This window comes from Protopterus annectens, chromosome 1.part0 (genome assembly GCF_019279795.1).
Source record: "Protopterus annectens isolate FY-2018-M chromosome 1.part0, PAN1.0, whole genome shotgun sequence".
In the NCBI taxonomy this organism is placed as follows: Eukaryota; Metazoa; Chordata; order Ceratodontiformes; family Protopteridae; genus Protopterus; species Protopterus annectens.
The window spans coordinates 1,546,541,280-1,546,554,750 of NC_056725.1; the positions used below are offsets into that span (position 1 = coordinate 1,546,541,280).

Genomic DNA, 13,471 nt, shown 5'->3' on the forward strand with positions numbered 1-13,471 from the left:
GGAAAGTTACTAATATCTAATACATGTTTTTAGGAAATAAGAACCAGCTAGTCATTTGGAATTTTGTAATGACTTGTTGGCATATTAGAAACAGGTGTTTTTTTTTTTTTTAATTGCATTAGGATGGCAAACAACATACCTCTTATTTTGTATCATCCATTGACCCTGAGTGCATGCCTGGCTAAAATACATACTGGCCAGTTCATAGCCTTCAAACCACAGGGCAAGTCCATATTCCAATGATGGGAGCTGTAAGAGAATATTATTAATTAAACAGAGAAGTAACATATTTTCAGTAGCTAACATGTGACACATATTTACAAAGAGCAATAAGCATATGTTACAGTTGCACATTTAACCAGAAAGCAGCTGAGAGTCAAGTATTCTTGAAAGAAAAGTATGCTTTGATTAAATGAGGTGAAAACCAGATCTAGTAATTTATGATTCTATTAATCAGCATAAAATGAAATGTTCAGATTTTACCCGAGTAAGACATGACTCATCACATATGTATCCGTATTTCTTTTTTTCCTCAACAAATTTGTATTTTTCAAATACAGTTGAATAAATGTATCCTTATTTCTGTTGCACTGTAGCAAGGCATTCCTAAGAAATGTATTTATATTGTTTGACGTAATAAAGAATGCTAGGAAGGGAATGGATGGATTTTTGTTCTTTTTCCTCAATTGCTGATTCTGCTTATTTGTTTTCTAAATCTAGTTTGATAACTAGTTTCGATGCTGAGTTATTTAAGGGCAGTTTTCTAATGAGGGGAAATGAGCAAGGTTCATCATTTGATTACTTCTGCATTAGCCTTATCGATATGGTTTATATCTTGCCTAGGTTATAACAGCCAACTAGTTTCTAACGCTTAAGGGCACCTTCCACTCACCCAGACTGTTGAGAATTTGAATAGAGCTGAATAAAATCTGGACACTTTTGCTGCCAAGCTCACATGTTAAAGTTTTTGCTTGTTTAATTGAAAATATGTGGAACATTACTGACACTTTTCTTCTTCTAAGGAGGAATCTTCCCTGAATACACTTATGGCCTTTGTGTCTTTAGTAACCAACATACTTTGAAGTGTGCTTATGATTCAGTTGATGTCTCTTCCAGAGCAGCAGCTGCTTTAACTGTTATGAAACGGTTACATTCACAAAATTTACCTGCGGATATTAAAGGTGAGATTTTTAATCCCTCTTGATAAAATTGTTCTTTTTGGACCATCTGCTGCTGAGTTACTGAAAAAATGTATTGAGAGAGGGAAATTGATTCAAGGGTGATTCAGGTTTTCAGCATTCCCCCTCCAGACTCTTTAAACATTTCATCCTTACCTCATGATCTTTTTATAAAAGGTGTAATAAGCAGACTTAACAAACTACTGGGGAGCAGATGTTCAAAAACAATGGCAAAGAGACTCCAGAAAGAAGGGACAGTCCCCCCCCCCCCCAGATACCAGAACAGTCTAACAAGCTGGAAAAACTATCTTCAAAGGGTAACCTGCTTTCTTACCCTGGTAGCCCATTACATCTCCCTCAAATCTAGCTCTCCATCTCTCTCTTTGGCAAAAGATAATCTCAGACAAATGGGTCCTGAGACTGATCCATCTGGGGTACAGATGGCAATGGGTGTTACTTGCTCCTTTTCAGGGGATTCTTCTTCATCCAGGGAAAAAAAAATATTCAAGAATGTTTCTGTTGCCATGGAAATAAATCTTATGAAGTCTAGCCCTACATCTTTCTTTTCTCAATCAGCCTGTTACAATTTTCTCCTTTTCAGTTTTTTGGTAACTCTAGTTTTAAAGGATGCTTATCATTATAGTTTTATAGCCTCAGATTTCAAATGTTTTCTAAGGTTTTATGTATCTGGATTGCACTATCAGTTCTCTACATACCCTTTGGGTTATTTACTGCTCCAACTGTGTTCACAAAGTATCTGGCTCCAGTGCTAGCCTATTGCAGACTGCAAAGTACTCAAATTTTCCCTTATTTAGATCACCTGCTTATCTTTACAGAGTCTTTTTCAAAGTGTCAGGGGCCTCTCATTTGGGTAAGATATTTCCTTCACAGACTGGGTTTCTAGGAGAACATTCAAGCATCTTGCTCAACTCCTTCTTACAGGATTGTATTCCTGGTGTGTCTCCTAGATACTTCATTTCAAAGAGCCTATCTTCCACAGGAAAAAGTAGATCGATATGTACATCTATTCCTGAGCTGTTTTTCTACTCAGTCAAGGGCATCAGCAAGGGAATCTCTCAGAATACTAGGCTTCATGGTGTCTACGATGTTCATGATTCCTCTAACCAGATTCCACATGAGAAAATGCAATGATATCTAACATGTGTACGGTCCTAACATCAACATGCCAAGAGAGTTCGCATTTCAGTTTTTGGATTTGTAAAGAAGGAAATGCTTTGCTAGACAGATCATTTTTATCTGAATGCAGGTCTCTCATTCTCCACCCCAGTTCCTGCACAGTTTGTAACAACAGATGCTGCAGAATTTGCTTGAGGAGCTGTCTCTGTGGGGATAAAAATGCAGCTTCTTCAGTACAAAAAAGACCAAAACACATAGACATAAAATAGATGTTGGCAGTCATAAATGCACTCAGCTTTCTCAACCACCTGTGGTCCACAGGTCCACTAAATTGATTACAGACAACACCATGATGATGTGGTACATAAACATACAAAGGGGATCCAGATCTTACCCTCTGTACAGATTAGCCACAATAGCCTGGGTATAACAATTCAAAACAATCTAACTCTAAAGTCTAAAGACATCTTACATTTTGTCAGAGCAAAACACTGTGGCAGACAAGCTGAGCAGGATGACTGACCCCCATGAATTGAAATTGAATCAGAGGATCCTTCCAGAATGTGATTCGGCTGTGGAGAAATCCTCAGGTAGGTCTTTTCACTTCCATTCTATTCCAAGACACCTAGAAATCAGGCCTGGAAAACAGATTCATTCCCAATTCCTTGGACATGAGTGACAATGTATGCCTTTTCATTGATATCCAGAGTCATTCAGAAGATTCAGAAAGGCTCTCAAACATCTTTGTGGTAACTCTTTTCTGCCCCAGGCAACAGTGATTTCCCCTTCTTTTGGATATAGTCAAGGGCAGGTACCATAAACGTCCTCAAAGATTGGACCTACTTACACAAGTCAGGGATTGTTTGATACACCTTAACTTGAAAGAACTGCAACTAATTGTCTGGATGATAAAGTTTTATATCTTTCAGTCTGGGTGATATAGTTTTAATATATTTTGGCCACCTCTTTTCTGAGGATATGCAGCAGGTATTTAAGGAAGAAAAGAAACCTGCTACTAAGAAATTATATATTCGTAACAAAAAAGATCTTCTAATTGGTATCAAAATGGAAACCAGGATCCTTTTAGGGCTAATATCTTTGTTTCTACAATATTTACCTGATTTATTATCCTTTAGCCTTTCTTATTCCTCTATCAATGTACACTTGTGGGCCATTTCAGCATATCTGCTCATGGACCCCCTGCTTTCAGTGCATTCCTATTTTAAAATTTTTTTGAAAGGGGTTCTGCATTTCTATCCACGTAGAAAACATGGCTTTCCTAGAGATATTAATTTTGTTTTGGAGAAATTAATTCTTGCTCCATTTGAACAAAGCTCATCAGGCTAATTTAAGGTTCTTAACATGAAAAACAGTTTTGCTGATTTCTCTGACTTCTGCCAGAAGAGTGTCGGAGTTGCAAGCTCTCATAGTGGGTTATTTTTAACCTTATTTCATTTTTTACAGAGCTAGGGTTTCTTTAAGAACTGTTTCTTCATTCATGCTTAATGTAGTATCCAGGTTTATTGTAAGCAAAACTATTCATCTCCCTGTCTTTTTTCCAAAACCTAAATATTAGGAAAAGAGGATTCTTCATACTCTGGTTGTCTATACACAACTCAGATACTATCTTGACAAGACTAAAACCTTCAGAAACTGATAAGTTATTAATGTCTTATGAAGGCAAGCAAAAAGGATAACCTTGGTCAAAGCATACTACTTCTAAATGGTTGCCCTGTGCTGTCTCCTTGTGTTATTCCTACCACAACAAATCCATTTCAGGCAGTGCCAAGCTACATTCTACTAGGGCATTGGCTGTATCAGTGGATTTTTGGAAAGGGTTGGACTCTGGAAGTACTCTAGAGGCAGCAACACAGTTCTCTGTACATACCTTCACAAAGTAGTACAGACTAGAGTCCTTTTCTAGGTCTGTATAGGTATAACCTGTACTTACAGGTATAGAGCAAGCATTGATAGGAACATTCTCCAGGGGATCCTGGAACCCCATCCTTCCTCCTCCCAGACCTAATAAGCTGTGGTAGTCTACCAATATAGGTAAGGCTACTGCAGCAGTGATCAGATGATGACCATAGTACAGCTGTTTTAGTAAACTTACCATAACAGTAGATGTTTGGATGATCACTGCTGCAGTAGCTGCCCCCCCCACACACACACTATTTTTTGTATAATTTTACTTGCCAAGGTGAGGACATTGATTATTATATACACAGCATTGACCACTTTCAGGACACTAACTTCTCACTTTTACTAGGAAGGAAAGCTCTGAAGGACTTGGCCCCCAAAGTACTGATTTCTTTCAGCTCTGCTTAAGCCTACAAGGGTGGGTGCAAGGTGCCCTTAAGCATTGGAAACTGGACAGCTTTTATATCCTAGGTAGTTTGCAACTCATATAGCTTAAACTACTGCAGCAGTGATCATTTGAACATCTACCGTTATGGTAAGTTTACTTACAAAACAGTATTTTCTGATCTTAAGATACTTGGTCCTCATCAAATGTATTTCTGCTAATTACCAAAAGCTGACATTATTATTTTTAAACATCTTTAGTAAATTATCACTTAAGACATAGGCACACATAGGATTAATAGAAAAGAAAACAAACAATATTAACATTTATCTTTTTCATGCATTATACATTAAATATGTTTTTTTTTCATTTTAACAATTATCTTTCACTCCACCATTACCTAAATTGCTCAGTTCTTGCATTCCCTTAAACTTCACACCTTCTTCAGAATATTATTCATTGTAAAGATCCAACATTCATTTCTTTAATCTCCTTTACGATATTCAGTACTTAAGTTACTGTTCACTTAGGGTTTGATCTCCATTTTCTAGTAATTTCTTTTTTTTGGCAGACAATAGCATTAAACTTAGTAAGACATTATTATAACGAGACAATTGAGATCCTGTGTCCCATCTCAAAAGAATTGTTTCCTTAGTTACAGCTAATTTCTCCTAAAACATTTCAAACTCTGTAAGAATTTTTAAAATCTGCTAACCAGTTAACCTCTCAAAAAACAGTCTCAGTTACCTCTGTCTTTTCCAACATACCTCCAGCCTTTGCTAACTACTTGAAGAAAAATTATTTGAAGTCTGCTTGGGGTATAAAAATACTTATGCAAATACTTCCGAGCATACTTTGCAACTGTCCAGATTTTTGCAGAATATCCGGATATTTAGTCTCATATTTTTGGTCTGTTCCTCATAAAATTTGTGATTTTCTGGATTTTTGTGGCAAATCAGTGAGGAATGACTTCACTAAATAATACTAGACATTTGACGTTCAGACCTCATATCCTTCAGAAAATGGATGATAACACAAGACCTATTATTCTAGCAACTTTCTAAATTGCTAAGTTTCTAAGACCAATATTTAAAATTTGTCCCTATTTTGGGGGCTTTGGCCCCCGTCATTTGTAGGTTTGTCCATATTTTTTTAAGAGGTTGAGAGCTATGCTTCCAAGCAAAAATACTAAACCTTCTCGACTTTGTTGCATAGTTGCAAGCCCTAGAGATATCCTTACATTGCTCTTTTGTAAACTGTCTTTCTCATCCCAGTCATTCTAACTTCCTCTGATTCATTCTTAAAAGTTTTCATGCAATATTTTTCATAGCTAAATAATTATCCCCTCCCATTTTTCTAATCCCAGCTTCTGCTCTAGACTCAACAAAAAAACTCTACTAGAGCTGGTCTTTCATTTGTTATTCCCTTACCCCTTTCTGTTTTCCTACACTCTGATATCAATCCCTGGTAGGGAAGGCAGACTCTGACCTGCAATCCAAAGTTCTACTTGGTCTCATCCCACTCTGTCATCTTGCCCTCTCTAGTCATTTGTTCCCTGTACCCTAGTTCCTTTGACAATTTTTTCCAGTAAATTCCTGCCTCATCTTGCTTATTTTCTACATCTTCACTTGCAGTCAGCTCAGCCCTACAGGCAAAATCTCCTTTCTCCATTCCCTTGCTGGCTAAGTTCTTAGAATACTTTCTGTAGTTTTACAAATACAATACTCTGTGTCTGTTATTATTTTCCTTAAGGATCTGGATCCAAAATCTTACTCTGTCCTTATTTCTTGAACTCTATCCCCACCATTTCACCATCATCCCTTTCCACTTTGATTTATAACCTTCTACTTGCATCATGTAAACAAACAATCTGTTTTTGCCCAGCTGTATGGTTAGAAAAATGAAGCTTTGACTGCAACCCAAATGACCGCAATTCAACTAGAAGCTCAAGCTCTTCAACAGGCTAGCTGGGGAGTGTAGGAATGAACTGTTTGCAGCAGATCACCAAGTCTGGGTGGGAGAGAATAGTGGTTTCTCTGTCAGCTGGCTGCCCTTGTGCAAGCAAAGGCTTGCAAGTTGCAATGGTTTTAGACTAGGGAAAATGTGAAACTGTCTCACCCAAGCCAGTAATGGTAGCTTGTGTGTGTGTGTGTGTGTGTGTGTGTGTGTGTGTGTGTGTGTGTGTGTGTGTGTGTGTGTGTGTGTGTGTGTGTGTGTTTGGGAACATGCACAGACTAGGGTAGGGAGGAGGAAGCCCTTGCTGTGACATGGATGCTCAAACCAGCCACTATGAGGTAGGCTTAGGGGCTTAAGCAAAACAGCCCTGATGGCTGCTTAAATGGCAGCCTTCACAACAGACTGATCACAAGATAGGCTGATAGTTAGCAGGCTGCAATGATTAAAAAAAAGAAATAAAGTAAAACATGGCATAATTTTTCATTTGACGTTGTCTCAGGCACAACCCTGTTTCAGTCTGACTCTTAACATTCTTTGAGACCAGTACAACCAGGGTGTTTGGCTTGATGTTTCACTTTCTTCAAACATCATTTATAACAATTGTATTTTAATGAAAGTAAATATGTAACACTTACCTGTAAGGCAATAAAGCTACTTATCTCACTATTCTGTGCTGTTGTAGAGAAGAGCTGGAAAGTGTTCTTCCCTTCTTTTTCTGTAATTACTCAACAAGGAAAAATGTATCCAGATAACTCCAACAAAATCTGAAGATCATATTTCTTTTATTTTCCAATAAACAGAATGATACTGAAACCATGCAGAACCCACTTGTTGAGAAAGCCAACTTTCTTATAGCCTCAAGCCTATACAAATAGCTCTACAGCTCTTAGTTGCATCCTTGCTTCCCATAATATAAAGTCAGATTGCATCAGGAAGGTGTTTTAAGGATTTACAGGTTAGAATAGTACATTATCTACAGTGAAAAAAAATCTCTAAACATGGAACAATAATCAGGGATAGTCTTTCCCTTATTTCTAGAGGATTCCATGAATCACCTATCACCACATTGCATTTGTATATGTAATGGTGATCTCCATTCCTTGTAACCCAAGTTCCTTCTACTTCTTACAATACCCATTGGTCAGACATGTGCCTGCCATAATCTCCACTATTACCTAATAAATAACTCACTGTTTTGCCTCTTTAATGCATTTAAATCTAAGAAGGCAATCGCCGTTTTCACCTTTTTACAAGAAGCTGTTTATTGTGGCCGTTTATATCTTGAGTTAATCTTGAGTAAACATGCTGTGAAAAAGTAAAAGTCTGCCAGCCCAGCTAGATGGAATTTTGTAGATAATCCTATGTTATTGTAAATATTAATATAATCCGCAGGCTGTTTTACAAATGTAAGAAAACTAAATGTATGAAAAACTGTGTTGTATGTTCTGAACTTCAAAAATGTAACCACAGTGCACCCTGCTGGAAGAAAGCTGATAAAGTAAAGCATGTTATAACTGTTTGATTTCAAAGCTCGGAGACAGGGTGTCTGGATTAAGGAGACCAGAGTTAATTGCAAGGTTTTACATGTATAATGTCTTTTATTGCTGTGACTTCCTGGTCAGGTGCAAGCTTACTAAGAAAGCTAAGAAATGTAAATTTAGAGTTTCTGGTAGACTGGGAACCAGGGAAATGTCAAGAATGATGTAAGATCTCATAGAGAAAGAGAAAGCATTTTGCGTTCGTCTTCAGAACTGACAACATCACCAGCACTTGCTTGCTCTGTATGTAAGTAGAATCATAGACTTTAGCATTTCTCTTAGAAATAGATAGAAAATAGTAAGATTAAACTAGTTGTTTTCCATATTTATGTAAGAATTCTTTTAAAGTTACTGTGTCTGAACTCATGACTAGCATGGTGTTGAATTGAGGAGATTTGTCTTGTGTTTTTATTATTTATTAAATATTTTTAAACCTTTCAACTGTGGCTGTTTTGTGAAGAGATAATTTAAGCTCTAGAGTACTTGCAAGTATTTAGTGATACTGTCCAAGCCACTCCAGTAGCCTTAAAAGTTCTGGTCATACATACTAATTGAATAACAGTATTATTACACAGCGAAATTGGTCACCCTTTGGGAAGGGCCTAATAGTAGCTGATGAGTAGGGGTTCTGGTGGCAGTGGATTGCTACCCTATAGCCTGTGCAGCAGGGGAATACCTAGTGAACCTGTGCCAGCCTTCCCCAGGGGTGTCTGTGTGTTTTTATATAAATCATATCTCAAAGTGTGTGTGTGTGTGTGTGTGTGTGTGTGTGTGTGTGTGTGTGTGTGTGTGTGTGCGTGTGTGTGTGTGTGTGTGTGTCAGCTACTTCGGCAGGGACACAAAACGCTGGTTGGACAGAGGGAGTGCTGGGAGGACGTGGCTCAAAACCCTGGATAAGGACTCCACTCTATAGCTGTGCCAGTGGAGAGTCTTATTGGGGATCTAGAGAGAAAGGGAGAAACTAGCCCCAGGCTGACTGTGATCTCTGTGTGCTCTTAAGGGAAATTGTACTTTACTGTGTGTGTACTTGTTATGCTTCCCAATGTGCATGCCCCTCACTGGTGCTAGTGGTGAGATTAATATGTGATGCCCATGCACTGGCCCAGTAATCAAGGAGCCTCAATCCTCACCACTAACACCCCCCTACTTAAATATACCAACTCCAAGATCGCACTACACGGAAGAGAGGGCATAGTTCACCATGGTGGTCAAGTGGTTCCTTTCCCTGTGAAATGAATTCAGCAGTCCTTTTGTTTGTTGAAGAGGTATTTTAGTGGATTAAGCTCTGGTAAGTAGCTTTCGGTGGATTGTAAAGTAGATCCAAGTTGTTACATAATTATAATGTTTTCAAAGAATTGGAGATAACTTACATTTGAGCTTCTTGTAGAGGAAAGCATCAGAACTGTTTGTTTCTTGGGCTCTACTTGGTTTAAGACTTCAGCCTTTATTTTGAATTTTCTCAAAAGATATATCTTATGTTTAGTTTAGCGACTGGGTAATATAATAACATATTCAGAGGAAATCCAGTTAGAAAAAATTCTGTATCAGCTATACTGCTATGCATTTTTTTATGTACTATGGAAAGCTGTGAAAATTTCTTGTAGTTGTGTGAACAATCTATTGTTATCTGTAATCAACCATATATTTTTCAACATGCCGTAAGATAAGTAAGCTAGACAAAAGTTTAGATGGGATGGCTGCCCACTTAACATATTTAGCACCTATTTTAGAGTTGAAAAAAGAATGATTGAGGCGCATAATAATTTGAATTCATGCTATATAGCTATAAAGAATTAAATCTGAGTCAAAGATAAATCAAATCTCTACCAAGTTGTGAGATGTGATTTTTGTCAAGGGTTAAATATTTTTCACTTGCATTTCTTCAGGTAAGTTGTTTTGCTAATATGACTACCTTTGAATGTAAATTTGAAAACAAGTCTATCTAATATTGAATGGAATATACAGAGTGGAGCCTGTTGAATGATGTAACTTGTTATTACATATTCTTCTATTTAAGAAACTAGTAATTCAATCCCCAACTTGAAGATGATACTACCTTTGGTAAGCAGGTTATTTTATGGTGAATTATTGGGTGGTTTGAGAATGAACTTAGTTCTGATTTATACTTAATATTGAAAATTTTCAAGGCACCCAAAAATAAGAAAGAGGTATCCTCAGCCAGGATAAGTGTGATGAAGGAAAATCAGTGAAAACCTTCACTGATGGGTATAAAGCATAATATTACTAGACTGTGAAGATTTATGCAATCATACAATAACTGTGCAATTTTCTTATTATAAGGCCAAATAATCACTGCTTGTCGAAAGGTGAGATGAAGGTTAATTTCTAGTCAACCCCCAAATTATATCATGATTATTGACGGTGGATAATATTTGAAATAAATGCCTAAAGAAGTTTGGTGCATCCAAACACTGCATATAAACTGAAACTATCATAACAGAATGAACCAAAATGGATTGTCCCGGTCCCCTTCAATAGTACACATCACACCAAATGACATTTGACGGCCTTTATTAAATTTTCATAACATAGCTTTGATCACCAACTTTATTAAGTACAACTATTCATGACATGATTCTAAATACAGTATAACATCCTTGTAATGTTAATCAGGGCAGTGTACCTACTCACCCTGCCCCAGTAAGTAGCGTCCATACCTCTACTCACTTACTTTACTTATGAAGCAGCGTCCCATCTCACTTCATCCACCATTCATTGTAATGTTAATCAGGGCAGCGAACCTACTCACCCTGCCCAACACGCAGGGTCCATACCTCTGCTCGCTTACTGTACTTATGAAGCAGCATCCCAACTCACATTATACACCATCCATTGAATTACATTCCACCAAATAAGCACCATCCTTACCTCAGCTTGCTTATCTATTCAGCAAACTTCCTCCAACTACTCGTTTCCTTTCCCAGATCCTTGAAATTAACATCCAGACATCAGAGGGTAACAGAAGAGGGCAAGCCTATCCCTCTTCTCCACCAACCAGCCTAACCAGGCTGTTCCCCTCCCTTCTAACCAAAATTGTTCAATCCACTTCCCATAAAGGGAAGGGTCAATCCAAACAACATTTGGTGTACCCATCATCTGTAAAGCACCTTAGAATCCAGTCATTAAACCATTTGCCATGCCATCACTGAAACACACCCTAATGAAACTAAATAAAGTAGGATTACCATGACCCCGTTGTAACACTGGAACATCCACACCAAAAGAACACATACCCTTTTAGCCCGCTGCCTTCAAAGCTGAAATCATGGCTCAATCTGAATGTATTGACAGCCTATAATCACAACAAAACCACAAACTATAACCCCTTGAACTCAAGACAGCACCTAGTCAAACAACTAGTAGCAAATCTCACACCCAAGACCCTGTTAACCGTAGCATATCACCTTAGCCCACCCACTACCCAGTTCTATATGTGCAACCACTCCATTACCATAGGGAACAGCCTAAAACCAACTTTAATGTCCTACCTTAGCTGGCAGAAAACCAGCAGCCCTTGTCCTACAGCTGCCTTATCCTGCAACCAAGCCTCCTTTAAACCTTCTAACTCCCCTGTAACAACAAACCCATTTTCTAAAACCACCCCAATACAGCCACCTACCTACTATGCTTCCTAAACCCTATCTACAAATTCACCCAAACCCCAAGTGAGATGATCCTTGTGCTATTCTGTAAAACCTTAACCTGGTATGCAACATTAACACTACCTACTCAAGGGACAAATTTGTCACTCCCAAAGATACTACACATTATAAACAAACTCCAACATCCTGTCCAACACCTCATCGGCCCTTCCCCCACATACATTTCAACAACTGAATGAGTGAATACAAGCACCCCAAGGTTCCAAGAAAGCAAGGATTGAACTTCACTGGCTTGTAAGAACCATAGGGCTGTAGCCTAATAAGTTCCTGTGCTCTAATGAGGATCCCGCTAATTAAACAGAGCTCTAACATGCATTACTAAGGTGATTACTCAGACCCTCGTTAGGCCCCATTCAAGTAACAAGAACATCCATCCTATTAAAACATCACCTTTCAATCCATCACATGATGCCTTCTGCACTTAAGCAATTTCTGTCAGTAACCTCCCATCATCTGTGAATTCACTGTGTATCACCACAACTGGTACTCAGCACACCACCATCTACAAAGAAAGAAAAAAAATCCTCTAATATGTAAGTAAATGGCTCCAGAAAAAAAATCCTCTAATATGTAAAGTAATGGCTCCACCTTATACCCACCTATTCTAAATTACTGCCACAGCGTTCCAAGACCCCATATGCAAGAAAGAAAAAGAGAATAATATGTAAATACATAACACACCTTCCAAAACATCTTCAAAGACAACCTATCCTGCCAACCCAGAAAGGCATGTAACACCGCCACTCACATCTATGACAAATATCAAATACCCAAAATAAATTGAACTACCAGTGCAGTATGTTAAAACTAAACCCTACACATCAAGAGACCAATCAATATCTACACACAGGTAACCTTGCTATTCCAGACCACCTCCATTAGGCCCTGTATAAGCCAAGCTAAATTATATTGTAAAGCCATCTACCTAGCTCTTAACCTTCCATCTCCAAATGAGGCACACTAACCAAGATAGATATGAACAGCTAGAAGACACTTATATAGCTATTATTTATTTTTTATTTTTATTTTTTAATTAATACACTCATTCCCCCATTCATGCTGGCTACCTGGATGTGCAGCCAGGCACCACCCTGGGAAAACATTACTTTATGCCCCCCAACAATAACATTGATACAAATGGAATGTTGGACCCACTCCAATCCCACATGTACTCCATCACAGTGCTCAGACTGAAGAGATGGAAAACTCATCCTATGCACACCAAATCCATGAACCAAAGAAAGTCAGAAAACAACTCAGCCTGCTGAAAAACATCCACAACCATGCAACTCACCCTGAATGTGCACCAAAACCAAAAACAACAATATAGTTAAAACAATCAGAAACAGCAGCAAAGCACTCTGTTTCCCAGCCACTTGACAAGGATTCCCCTTCAGCAAAACCACACTTCACCAAAACACAACAAAACATCGATCACAGAAGTCAGAAACAAGAAACCTATAAAGTCTATTAAGTCAGAATTGAGGAAATCATTGTTTGCAAGTACAGTAAACCAACATTAGAGGATGAATAACAATATGGAACCTTATAGAAGACAAGCATGGCTCAGTTGGAAATACTGCATCACAGCACAGTTTTCAATCATAGCTGTATTATATTGTATCAGCCCTGTCTGATAATGCAGCAAGAACCCTCTTGTATAACTGAGATAGG

General features: G+C 38.1%; 1 protein-coding gene across 3 annotated transcripts in view; it reads right to left on the reverse strand.

Annotated features, from left to right (window-relative positions):
- TMPRSS6 (transmembrane serine protease 6) overlaps positions 1–13,471 on the reverse strand; it is a 1,200,807-nt gene that overhangs the window by 470,815 nt on the left and 716,521 nt on the right. For all 3 annotated transcript variants that reach the window (XM_044068021.1, XM_044068020.1, XM_044068019.1), the window contains one exon: positions 140–249. In XM_044068021.1, coding sequence (XP_043923956.1) covers positions 140–249 — 110 coding nt within the window. The remainder of the gene's footprint in view (positions 1–139; positions 250–13,471) is intronic.